The sequence below is a fragment of the Corvus cornix genome, chromosome Z, assembly GCF_000738735.6.
Source record: "Corvus cornix cornix isolate S_Up_H32 chromosome Z, ASM73873v5, whole genome shotgun sequence".
In the NCBI taxonomy this organism is placed as follows: Eukaryota; Metazoa; Chordata; class Aves; order Passeriformes; family Corvidae; genus Corvus; species Corvus cornix.
The window spans coordinates 38,649,499-38,663,190 of NC_046357.1; the positions used below are offsets into that span (position 1 = coordinate 38,649,499).

Consider the following 13,692-nt stretch of genomic DNA (forward strand, 5'->3'; position numbering starts at 1 on the left):
CTGTTGCTGCTATGTATCTGAATAAATAAAAGTTATTTTTCAAAACTGGATCTGAAGATGAAGATCTGAAGAATCCCTTCTAAGCTATGTTAGATGTGTAACTTCAAAATAGGAGTCTTCATATACCCTAGCCAATCGTTGTTAAAAAAAGATCACTTTTTTACTGTGCTATATTTTCTGAATGCTACAGACTTTCAGTAAAATCTTGTAACCGATGTCAGAGTAGCAGTGAGTGATTAGCCATGGGCAGTGAAGACACGTTGAATTTCTGAATAGAGTTCTAGGTCGACACGTATCGTTTGTTCACAAGTGCTGGGCAGAAACACAATGGCAAAATGGGTATAAAAGATGATGTGCACTTGACAGGAATATCACTGAAAGACTGGAGGCTAACAGGGTTGACACTCACACCAACCATTATCTTCAGAGAATATCCAATTTCCATGGGAGCTGCAAGCTGAACTGCAAGTTTCAGTGTCATCTACTTTTCTGTTACACTTTGCAGAACCTTTCATGTTTATTACATGAAGCAACATAGTTGCTTCTCAAAATAGTTTCTCAGTTGAAAATACAAATAAGATTATATGCTTGTTATTTTTCGTTTGCTTACGGAGGAAAGATGTGTGTATTTTCTAGATGAAAGAAAATCAAATATCTCCAGTGGGAGAGTCACAATCACTATACAGTCTATAATCTTCCTCATTCGAGTTACAGCTGCTTGGCTAATTATAGTCATCTTGTGTTCAAAGTTTGCAGTTGCTGTTAATGAAGTTAAAGAACTCTTAGAAACCTCAGGAAAATCGCTGCATTTAAGGCATCTTTCTGATTTTTTTTTGTATGGTTGGGGTTTTTTTTCTGGTGTTTGCTTGAGTGGGGCAAGTGCAGAGTTTTGTTACGGGGGAAAGGTTCTCCAAGGCGAACTGAAGTATGAAGTCTAGTGTACTGTCAAATTCTCAAATCTTTTCGTGAAGTCTGAATTCTTAGTTTTAAAAGTTATTTTATTCTGTAGTACTGCAAATACAGGCATTTATTGATTGTTGAACCACAGTGGAGAACTGATTTGGATTTCTAAGTAGTCTCTTTTCTTTAGAACAGAGAGGCCATGTTAGCTCTGTTCAAGCTCAGTTCCTTGATCTCTTTTACTACATGGCAACATCTGTGTTTCTGCCTGCAGTAGAAGGGTGTGGTGATTTTACAAGCAGGGCATGCTTTAGTGCCTGTGCTAAATTTTGCTGGCTTTAGCTTCATGTAATTTCATTATCACCCTGTTCTTGAAGTCTTAAAGGTTATTGAGAGTCTGATATTTGTCTTCTAATAAAACGTGACATTAACTGAATTTCACGTTCAGTAAAGCATCCTAGTAGAGATGTGGCATGAAATAAATTTCGCATTAAATTCGTTAGGCTTTATTTCTTCAAGGCATGGGCATGTTACCAGTAGTATGTGAGTATAGTGAAATAAGGCATGCATCCTTAAAGCAAGATAAGGACAGAGAAAACAATTAATTGGCAGGCATCATGGGGTAGGATGAGAAGGTGGTAATGGCTGCAGTGATACCCATATGTTTTTTTACTATTTGAAACTCCAGTGATATGACAGGGATCTGAGAAAGATTTATTATAGGAAGCCATCTGGAGATAACTGGGTTTTGACCAAGAATCAAAATGTATTTTAAGATTCTCAAGTATAATACTGTTCCTACATTTAATGATACTACTTAAAATAACTTGTTACACTCTATAAAGTTTTAAAATTGCTTTTTTAGATCACAAGACCACACAGCTCAACAGGCAAACACCACTGGGAGTACTGCTACTACATCAACATCAAGCAGTAGTGCCTCAACACCAGCTTCAACAAATAGTAACCCTTTTGGCTTGGGTAAGAATATTTGTTAGGTAGCATGGTGGGTATCTTCTCTTGGATTCAGGTAATTGTCCCCAAAGCTTTATTACAATGTAGACAGAACTTTAAAAACAAAACCCAAACAAAAACACCAGCCAAAAAACTTACTACAGATAGGTTTCTGATTACTCAGTTACCAGAGGAAAGTTGTTTTGTTAGTTTTATATAGAATCAAAAAACAGTTTGGGTTAGAAGGGATACCTTTAAAGGTGATCTAGTCCAACCTCTCTGCAATTGCCTGGGACATCTTTAACTAGATTAGGCTGCTCAGAGCCCCATCCAACCTGACTTTGAATGTTTCCAGAGGTGGGGCCTCCATCACCTCCCTGGATAAACTGTGCCAGTGTTTCACCACCCACTTCAGGTTTGTACTGTTTCACCTTCAGTGGTAAGGTGCTACTGATGTTGTATTTTGGTACAAATAATGAAATTCCTTCCAGTGTCCTTGTGCTTCTTATAAAAGTGTATCTGAGTTCCTGTAATTGAATATAGATGAATCACAGAAGTTGGACCTGTAACATGAAGCCAAGATCTGCAGTAAAAGCAACAAAGTTGCTGCTAATCTTACAATTAAGTATTTCTCAGGTTTCAAATCTGATAGTATTATGAGTCTTTGCTTTCATGAATGAAGAGACTGCAGTCTATTGACTTAAAAATTATAACCTATTTTCATAGTTGTGGTGGGGTTTTGTTTCATTCTTTTTAGTCCTTTTTTTTTGCATTTGGGAGGGGGGAAGAGATAGAATTGGAAAAGCCAGTTATAGTAAGTAGATGATTTCTTAGGTTTAAATGGTTCTTCGGTCTGTCTAATACCTTCTGAAATTTTTTATTTGGATTTGGCAAAGCACAAGAATTCGAAACATAATTAGCTCTTGGTGTACTACTACCAAGAGAAACTCTGCTTTTAATTAGAATGGGGAATATAACTCATATTGGAGTTCTCTCTTGATTATAGTCTAACCAAGAGGAGACAGATAAATGATTATTACAAATGCAAGTGTTAAGTGTTGCTGGAGTGGGTAGGACATGGACCTAAAGCCCCCAAACTCAAACATCTCTTGTATCTTGGCTTTGGAAAACAAGAAGAAAAATTGTTAGAATTATAACAAATTTTATTTAAGAATAAAGTTTGTTGGATTTTTAGTTATGTATCTTGTTATTTAAGGAAGCAAGCTCTTAACAGCCTTGCAAAGATGGGACTTTCCATTCTTTTTTGTTATTTTGAAGTATGAGATATGCTCAAGTATTTTGTATTTAGAAAGAATCTGGATGTGGCTGGAAGTAAAGTCACTCACATTTTTTTCATTCTCTTAAAGGTGGCCTTGGAGGTTTGGCAGGCCTGAGTAGCCTGGGCTTAAATACTTCAAACTTCTCAGAGTTGCAAAGTCAGATGCAACGGCAACTTATGTCCAACCCAGAAATGATGGTTCAGATAATGGAAAATCCATTTGTTCAGAGCATGCTTTCAAATCCTGACCTGATGAGGCAGTTAATTATGGCTAACCCTCAAATGCAGCAACTGATACAGAGAAATCCAGAAATCAGTCACATGCTGAATAATCCAGATATAATGAGACAGGTATGTAGAAAGATCTATTAGTTCATGACTTGTGATTCTGCTGTTACTGTAAACAACAGAGCAGAAATTGGACATGCTTAGTGGAGCGTGTAAACATTCTTGAAGTATTTAGTCTTATTCAAAATCCATAAAGTGTTGCCATAGACAACCAGGGTGTACATTTCTAGTTGTTAATGTCCAAAATAGACTGATAATTCAGAAAATCTGCAGCATGGTTTTGAAAGTCAATGAATACTGTGTAGTCATGTCTTCTGAGACTAGAATTGGATGTGCCTGTCTGCCCTTGAAACGTGTTGTCTAACCAGCAATTCTACCATAAGTGGTAATTCTCCAAGATACTACATATTTTCATTGTGTCTCACTGTGGGTACTTCTAAATGTTTTTAAAATTAAAAGATAAATAAGATACGTTGTGTGGCAAAATGTATTAAAACCCGAAGAGATTAATAGGTGCTTTTGAAATTGTATGTATTTATTTTAAATTTCATACTATGGTCTGCCGGCTGTAGTAATGTTAGAAATGGTAAGAGTATGTTGTGTGGAAAAGATGAAGAAAGAAAATAATAGCTTGTTCAGAGGTTTTCTTCTATTTACCCAGTCTTCCTGACCCAATCAGTTGTGGTAGAATGCTGGCTAAATACCAAATTGTGTTGACTCATGCTAAGCTGACACGTTGATTCAGCTTTAATCATAATTTTTAACTGGGTTAGACAGGGATGACTGAGATACTGCCAAATGCTGACGTTTTCACTTTAGAATGGATTTCTTATTAATACAGATTAAACGTTCCACTTCTCTAGACACTAGAACTTGCTAGAAACCCTGCAATGATGCAGGAAATGATGCGAAACCAGGACCGAGCCTTGAGCAACCTTGAAAGTATACCAGGGGGATACAATGCCTTGCGGCGTATGTACACAGACATTCAGGAGCCAATATTGAATGCAGCACAGGAGCAGGTGAGAAAAGATTACAAATGGAATGGAAAGTAAATACTTACTTTCTGAAATAAAAGAATTTAAATAAATTTCCAGATGTTTACTTGAGGAAACACTCCTTGAAACTTGAATTTGCTATGCAACCTTTTACTCTTGAGAGCAAAGAGCTTTAAAAATCCTATGTTATTCTGAGCCTGAAGAAATACCGCTATCACTTTGTGTGATGAGAAGCTATTTTAAAGTTAATACATTTGTTTATTACTTAATTTTTAATTCCTTTAGTTCATTGCCCTAAGATTTGGAGGTCCAGTAAAATCCTTCTAAGTGTGTGTTTAGTAACTTTTAACTGAAGGTGAGAAGAATAGAAAACTTTAGAGTCAGAATTACTGCGATCAAAATACAATGTAGTAGCAGCACTACTTTCAAAAAGAAACGTGATTTAATTTTTTGGGGGGGTCCTAGTATCTCTGTGTTGGTGTCTTTTTGCAATATTTGTATTTAATTACTGTAGAATGGTGAGTATAACTGATTAAGAGCCATAAACCTTTATTTGCATATATCATTTAGAAATTTGTAGATGATGTGTGTTTCCTCTCCTTTCTCTGTAGTTTGGAGGTAACCCATTTGCTTCTTTAGTAAGCAATGCATCAGCAGGAGGGGACAATCAGCTGTCTCGTACAGAAAATAGAGATCCTCTGCCAAATCCATGGGCTCCTCAGTCCAGCTCACAGACTTCCACAAGAAATACCGGCCCTAGTGGCGAGGGCAGTAGCAGCACTAATGCTGAAAATAGCACTTCTGGCACTACGGGACAGAGCTCAACTGGACCAAATTTGGGACCTGGACTTGGAGGTACGTTTGTTACTGCAACTGTATATATTTGCACATACTTGGAACCTTGCTGAAAGGATTCTTTCATTAGGTAGAGAGCTTTTGATTCAGTTTTTATTGCTGTTTACTTTTGTAGAATGTTTTACTATTATCGAAGTCCTCTGTAGAAAAATAGGAAAAATTAAAAAATATGAATAATCGGAGTGATAATAATACTTGTATACTGCCTTAAAATAACAAAGGTAATGAATCTGTAGATGAATTGTAGTATTTTTTCTGTTCTAAGGCAAATGGGAAAACAGCTAATAATGTGGGTACTTGGATGGGAGTATGTGTTGGATACAATGTCTGTCTTAACTTATAGGGTAGATGTGTCTGTGTAAGCAGAACCACACTGAGGTATATTTCAGTGTCTTAAACTCATGAAAACCAAGTGGCTATATTCTGGGTTTAGATAGTCTACTTTCTCTTATGGTAGTCAGGATATTTACTAAAGTGCCCTTTAACTTTTCTTTAAGCTGGTATGTTCAACACACCAGGAATGCAGAGCTTATTACAGCAGATAACAGAAAACCCACAACTTATGCAGAATATGTTGTCTGCACCCTACATGAGAAGCATGATGCAGTCATTAAGCCAGAATCCTGATCTTGCAGTACAGGTAAATTGCATTTGGTATAGTAATATATTGTGTGTATTAAAGTAAAAAAAGATAAAACCCAAAAGCTCAACAATTGCCTGTGGCGAATGGGCCAGTTTTTAATGTTAATTCCTAACTCACTGAAATTATTACCTGCTTACATTTAACAATTTGTTGCAGTGAGTTTCTTCAATTTGTAGTTGGATATCATGCCTGACATGCTTCTAAAATAACCTGTAGGGTTGTGTATCTTTTGTACAGCCCTAAACTTGTGATCCAGCATAAGAAACAGTTAGACAAAAACAAATGCTTTGATTATAAATTAAGGTAGAGCTAACAGTAAATAAATACCCCCACTAGTCTGGGAGAAGTGAAGGGAGGAGACTTAGTGCTGTATCTAGATATGACTCTGGTTTTAACTTCTTGTTTGTAACCTGTGCTCACTGTAGAAATGGAGATGCTGTTTTATGAATGGTGTTGTAGAAGTGCTTTCAAATTTTATTTAAAGCGGTAATATTGAAAGCCAAATTTTGAACTGAGATTGAAAAAATACTATCTTTTCTGTGTTAAATACTCACTTGGAAATCCTTGACTTCAGGTGATATTTACAGCAAAGCTGTTACTTAGATTTGTAGTGGAGGCTGAACAGGAAAGGACTTTCTTGTAACACTTGGCAAGACTACCTCATTTGTATCTGGAAATTCATTCATTTACAAGATAAAAAACCCCAACCAAGCAAAAGCAAAACAAACTGAAAAAAAAGAAAAAGACAAACACCCCCAGAAAGTTTTGGCCGAAGTAGTAGATGATTATTACTCTGTGAGATAATTTTCATAGACTATTGCTGTATTATCAGTAGTTGTTTTAAAACCTCCAGTAGTTTTTACTGCTTGATCTTTGAAGTTAAATATTTTTGTCCTATAGATGATGTTGAATAATCCTTTATTTGTTGGAAATCCTCAACTTCAGGAACAAATGAGACAACAACTTCCAACTTTCCTTCAGCAAGTAAGATGAGATACTAGCTCTTAATAAAGGTCTTCAAGTCAATGAGCAATAATTTTAGTAAACTGGTGCCTGTCTTTGATTTGGCTAATAGCTATATTATGTAATATACTCTCATTAGCTTTAGGTATTAAGTTAGATTGTCCCTTGATAATATTCTTGCTTAATGTCTCCATCTCTTTCAAAAGTTAAGCCTGACTGTTGTCTATGAATAGCACAACCGCTAAGATTTGTTGTTGCTTCTTTGCTTAGAATAAATGCTCTTACTGTGCACCAGCCAGAAAATGCCTGTTTGTGACAAGTTTTGTTTCACAAATTAAAAAGAATAGTACTTTTCACACTACTAGTTAACATTTCACTATGCTTTTCTCATGCCTCTTCAAACCTGCCTTAAATATTTGGAAAAAAGGTCCTACAGCATGCCTTGAAAGACCCAAGTCATTAGCTAATTTAAAAGAAGTGGGTTCTGAAGTCTTTCCTGTAACGACTGCTCTACCATTGTCTTCCACTCATACCAGCTTTGTGTTTGCAGCCCAGGTATCTGCTTGGTATTAGTTGCCACAGTGTGTAGTAGTACTGTGTTCCCTAAATAGTAGCAAGCAAGATTTTTTTAGGAATTGAAAGCCTAATCCACTGCATGAGTTCTGTCATTAGGCAGTCCTTGCAAATCAGTGTAAATATGCATTGCCAAGATCTGACTGCATACAGGAGTTTTTATGAGTAAAATAATGAGCACATACATGAATTATAGTAGCAAGTTCAGTGTTCAAAAGATACTATTTATATTGTTTGAACCACATGAATGGCTGTGGTGTTTTGTATTGCCCCTGCTTTATAATGACTCTGTAGTATCTGAGGAACTAGTACCACATTAATTACTCTCAGATTTCAAAACATAAATGAAGGCGCAGTAGGAATCATTTCTGTTTCCTTTGGGTATCTCATGTTACTATCGCTTTGGAGTTTATCTGCACAAATAGTTCTTTGTTGTATTCACTGTGTAAAGTTAGATGATTAACAGCATTAGCAGTTGAGGTGTGAAGTGGAGAAATATCTGGGTATTCTCAGTGTTGGTAATATTTCAGCTTGTGTTTTCTTGCTTATCTACTGGTGTTTATATTGTGGGATTGGGAGATAGAAACCATGGAATCTGCATAATGGAAGGCATCTTTTGCAATTAAGGGCAATTGCCTGCCCAGCAGAACTAGGGAAGAATGGCTGCTACTGGAATTAATAAAGTTAACAGATGAGATCCAGGTCACCTAAGGGCTCTAAGAATTGTTGGGCCACCATTTATGTAAGACAGCTTCAAATATCAGACAGTAAGTCATGATTTAAATATTTTCATAAAGTGGTTGCAGCAGCTTTCTTTGGACACCTCAAAATGTTTACCTCTTCAAAACTGTAGTAATCGTTTCCATCTACTATACATTTAGTTATTCTTTGACTTCTAGCTGTCATGAAGATAAAAGTCCAAGAGATGAATGGAGAATATTAACTTGCTCTTCTGAAGTCTTTTTAGGCGCCCATACTCCAGATCAGAGTTGTTCTCCTATTCTGCAGTTCTGCTCTGCACCAGAGGAGATTTCACCTTAATCTGTGATTTCTACATGAATCAAATGTGGTCTTTCAGCAAAAGTAATCCGGTATAGTTGCCAGGGGAAAGCTGCTAAGATTAGTAAGCCTATCTGCTATTTGAAGTAGGTCTGATTACCAAAACTGTGCTATTTGTAACTGAAACATTACTTTTCACTTACCTGTTGCCACCTCTGTGCAAAGGTGAGCATAAGCCGCTAGTTTTGAGTTTGTGTCTAAAATAAGGTTTTTGGATGTTTCATTTCAGAAGTGAAAAGGATTTGTCTTCTAAATTATTTGTGGATGTGAAAGCCAGTTTGTAATCGAAGTCACGGTAGACTGAGAACCCTTGAATATTATACATTTGTTTGCTGGTATATTTTGCAGTGCGTTCTTTTACATTTCAGGATGTAAGGGCACTACAGATGAGAAGATATGTACGAATAGTCAGAATCAAATTGCTGTGATCTGAAATTAGCTAGGAAAAAGGAACTTACTTCTTTTTCTTTGGCATTTATTGGTCAAATTTCCTCATGTTCAATGTTGTTGCTTACCAGTAGTATGATATAGGAGACTAATTCTAGAATAATGTACTAATATAGTCTTGTGGCCTTGGAAAATTGAGATCTGTAATGAAAAATACTTCTTGTATAATTCTCATTTGGAAGGCTTTTTCTACATCTAGAGTGTTCATTGATTACCTTCTATGGAAGTTTTCTCACAGAAGAAAAAATAACTGAAGGATTTCCTGTAATTTTCAACTACAAAATCGAAAGCCAAGTTCTGAAATTATGTCAGATTCTGTAAGACATCTAGCAATGAAAATTACCTTGGAACATCTACATATAATGAAGAGTTTCTTTCCTTTTCTTAGATGCAGAATCCTGACACGTTATCAGCTATGTCAAACCCCAGAGCGATGCAGGCTCTGCTACAGATTCAGCAGGGCTTGCAGACATTAGCAACAGAAGCACCAGGGCTTATACCAGGGTAAGAATTGATCTTACAAATTTAGACAGGAAGTCTTTCCTTATGTTATTCATTCTTTTTAGATTTGGAAATTTATACAGTCTTTATTAAAGATTTGTCCTCTTGCCTTTTTTGGTTTAATTAAAGTTGGTTTAGCATCTGTCACATTTTTGTCTGCTGTGCAATCCTAACCAGTGATAACTCTGGTCTTTGTCTTAGTACTTTACTCAAATTGTTATTCTCTCTTTGACAGAATTTGTATGTACTAATTAATGAAAAGAGACAAACTGGTATTTATTATTCAAGTGGTGTATTTCTCTTCCTGTAATTTATACAGATTTAATCCTGGTTTGGGTGGAGTGGGAAGTAGTGGAGCTCCTACAGCATCCACTGTACCTAGTTCTGTTTCCAATGAAAATACAAGTCCAGCTTCAGGAACTGCTGAACCTGGTCATCAGCAGTTTGTCCACCAGATGTTGCAGGCACTTGCTGGTGCAAATACTCAGGTAAAGTACATAATTATATTCTAGTTTTTTTACTTTTTACTTTATTTTTAATTGTAAAGCACTGGAAAGAGGCAGATAGTTGAGGGGACAGCCCACTGGATGCTTCTGGTCAAAGGTCAGTAGAGGAGGCTTAAAAGTGCTATTGCAGCTGTGCAAGTACATGCTGAAAAAACATGCAGTTTGAGTAAAAGTGTCCTCTGAATAGTTGATTTTTATATACTCATCTTCATCCCATTGAGTTCTGAAATGCTGGTAAAGATAGAGGCAGACTGAGATGATAAGATTGACTGACAACTAGTGTGGGTTCAGGCAAGAGTAAAGCTTAAACATATTGAATACTGTTACCTCTGTGCTCTTTGCCTGTATTGATGACTGTTATTCTTTAGCAATAAATAAGCCTCTGTCCCCCTTCTTCAGAGTAGCCACATTGCCTATTTGGAGCCAGAATTTTTTGTATGGCTTCCCTGACATCCTGCAGGTCCAGACTGCAGTGCGTTTTGTTACCATAGTGGGATTAAGGGTTTCCAGAGAGCTCCAGTAGCAACTTTGCCGGTACTCATAGAGTGGTGAGCAAGACTGGCTTTAAAGGAGCCATGCTGTTAGCTTTCTGGAGTGCTCTGTGAAACGGCACCTTCACACGTGGTGCATACCCAGTGTAATGTCAGACTGCTCATGGAAAGGGCAGTCCTGCTTTTTCCTCCTCTCTTACCATGGGCTGAGTTAATTCTGCTTTGCTGCTGTGACAGACTTTTTTCTCTTGTTTTGTAATAATGAGAAAGCAGTGGTGGATGTTACATAAGAATCTGGTTTGCTACAGTATTTTCACTTAGGCTTCCAAATCTTACCCTTCTGAGTCAACATTCTGTTTTGTTTCATTGGTATGGAACCATATACAAATTTTAAATCTGGGTGGTAATTTCTTGATGTATGAAACTGCTGAATTAAAACAAAAGGAAAATTAGCAGTAGTGGCAAAAGTTTTGTGTACTAATCTAAACTGAGTCATTGATTTTAAGATGTTACTTTGGAGAATATAATTTTCCTGTAATAGTTCTGATTCAAAACATGCCTCTGAAGGTCGTACCATTGAGACAATGCAGAACTTTGCCATGAGTTTGTGTAAACAGAATCTTGCTATAAAGCACAGCTAACAGTTTGCCTTAGACTCAAACTTTCTAACAATTAGGATTTTGGTAATTTCAGTCAACAAATACTTGGGAGTGTTACAAAAGATGTGATCTTTATGTCGAGGGAAAATAAAGCCTGTGATGTTCAATATTGTTGACAACAACATAATCTTTGCTGTTCCACATTGCTTGGTTGAGCTCTATTTTGTTTTAAAAAAACACCTATGCATATCTTTGAGAAACTGTTCATGGGACATACATGTACCCAATTTAATTTGAATCCTCCTCTATCAAACAATCACTTTTCCCTGGAGTTCAGGAGTGTTATATAAGTGTAGATAATTTGACGGTGCTGACTTGTTAAAAAAAATGCTTCAATTGTTAATTGAATTTGTCTGAATATATTTTTTGGAACTTGAACAAGATGTAGTCAAAAATTGGAAAAGACAGAGTGATGCGAAACCCACTTACGTTTAAATCCTGTATTTTGCTAAGTATGTATTATGCTTTTATAGCTTGAAATTTTGTTCTTAGCAGTTACAAAACCCAGAAGTTCGATTTCAGCAGCAACTGGAACAGCTGAGCGCAATGGGCTTTCTGAACCGTGAAGCAAATTTACAAGCACTAATAGCAACAGGAGGAGACATCAATGCAGCTATTGAAAGGCTGCTTGGCTCTCAGCCTTCATAGCAGTGTTTCTTTTAACTTGAAAAAATGTAATTTATTTTTGATAACAGCTCTTAAATCTTTCAAATTGCTTTATTTCATTCTGACTCTTGGGATTGTCTTGTTATGACTAAAACCAGTCTGATGCATTTGAAGGAGGAGTGCAGTAGTTTTCCTCAGACAGTGGGAATCAATGCATTTTCACTTTGAGTGCATCAGTTCTTTTGTTCTGCATTATTTGTGATTTTTTGGAAACAATATCAGCTTTCACAGTTGATTGAACAAGTTTTGTCTGACCTACAAATGGCCAATTTATTTACTACTTAAACAGTATCCTTCAGTAGTAATTTATGTAGATTACAAAATAAAAGGGAAACAAATTAATTGAAGCTGTGGGTACCAATACTGCTTATGGTGATTTTGGCATGTTTTTTTTTTTTCTTGACTAGCAAAATGCTGGAAGACTTATACCACTTGAGTAATCTACCATATTTTGCTTTAATTTGTATACAATATATACAACAGAGACAGCTCATTTCTAGAGATTTACACATTACAATAGAGTGAAATTGTAAGTAATGAAAAAACAAACAAACAAAAAACCCCCAAAAAACCAACCAAAAAAAAACCCCCACAAAAAAAAAACAAAAAAAACCCCCACAAAACCCAAAAAAACCCAAAAACAAAACCAAAAAAACCACAAAAAAAATAGGAAAAAAAAGTCATAGGACTTGGACTTGGTGTAGAATCTTCCAGGATCTTTGGTAACTATCTGAGAAAAAATGCTTAAGCAACTTCAGTTAAAATATACTAGAATTATTGTTCTGGTTGTCTCTTTACATTTAACTGTACAGAAACTTGCATTATAACATTATCTCAATATTCACAGGTTAACTGTAAATTACTTTTGTCATTGTGCAAATTAAAGAGCCATGGCCTTGTGCTCTGTAATTGCTTCTATGGCTATTTGGCTTGTTCCACTGAGATTTTAACACGTATTCTGATTTGTAATTGGAGAAATTACTTTCATTCATAGTCATGTGATACTCTAATTATGTTTAACCACCAAGTAAAAAAATACTGTATAGCTTTTGAGTTTCTATTGGTAGATACTTCTCTTGTGCACAGTTAATAAATGAATTAAAAAAATGTTTAAGCATCTTGTTTCAGTGTGTTTGCAGTTAATCATTACCTAAAAATCAAGATTATTGCCCATCTTGAGAACATTTGAGTGAGCTCAAGCTCTGGGAATATATACCAGCACTGCGCTAAAATTAGTAAACAACTGCAGAGCGAGGTGGAGGGAGGAGAGAAGAGATGGATGATGTTGAAGACTTCTAGCTTAGATGAAGTGGGGATAGCAGAACAAAAGATGAAATTAATCTGCTTTTTATTGCTCTTCTGTGTCAGTTTACTGGACTTGGTGCACCTTCACATTCCTTAGATATTCTCAAACCTGATCTTCTCCTGCAGATGGCAGTTCTTCATTTTCCCAATCCCTGCTCTCAACTTCTGCGACTTGGGCAGTGTGGCTGAGCACTTGCTGGTGAAGACTGAGGCAAAAAAGTCATGGAGTACCTCAGCGTAACCAGGTCTTCCATATCCCTTCTGAAAAGAGCCACGTTTTCCCTAGTCTTTTACTGCTAATGTACCTAGAGAAGATTTTTGTTACTCTTGATGTTCTTGGCCAGATTTACTTCTGTCAGTGTTTTAGCTTTCCTCGCCATCTTCCTGCTTTCACCTTCTGCAACTTGGGTAGTGTGGCTGGAGCACTTGCCAGTGAAGGGAACAGCCTGAGCATCAGTCAGTGGGTGCTGAGCCACTGGGCACTGTGCATCATTTGTTTCTCTTGGGTTTTACTCCTCTCTCTCTTTCTCTCCCTCATTATACTAATAATAACAACAACAATTCCATTTCCTTGGCTGTTTGGACAATTTCTCTGTGTTTCTCCC

At 36.5% G+C, this 13,692-nt stretch overlaps 1 protein-coding gene across 4 annotated transcripts in view; it reads left to right on the forward strand.

Moving 5' to 3' along the window:
- UBQLN1 (ubiquilin 1) overlaps positions 1–12,904 on the forward strand; it is a 29,592-nt gene extending 16,688 nt beyond the window's left edge. Inside the window, exons 3-11 of one of the 4 annotated variants that reach the window (XM_039567067.1) lie at positions 1,766–1,881; positions 3,222–3,484; positions 4,285–4,443; positions 5,031–5,274; positions 5,772–5,914; positions 6,818–6,901; positions 9,348–9,463; positions 9,780–9,948; positions 11,609–12,904. In XM_039567067.1, coding sequence (XP_039423001.1) covers positions 1,766–1,881; positions 3,222–3,484; positions 4,285–4,443; positions 5,031–5,274; positions 5,772–5,914; positions 6,818–6,901; positions 9,348–9,463; positions 9,780–9,948; positions 11,609–11,764 — 1,450 coding nt within the window. In that variant the 3' untranslated portion in view covers positions 11,765–12,904. The remainder of the gene's footprint in view (positions 1–1,765; positions 1,882–3,221; positions 3,485–4,284; positions 4,444–5,030; positions 5,275–5,771; positions 5,915–6,817; positions 6,902–9,347; positions 9,464–9,779; positions 9,949–11,608) is intronic. The other 3 variants (XM_039567068.1, XM_039567070.1, XM_039567069.1) reach the window with 3 other exon arrangements.
- The last annotated feature ends 788 nt before the right edge of the window (positions 12,905–13,692 follow it).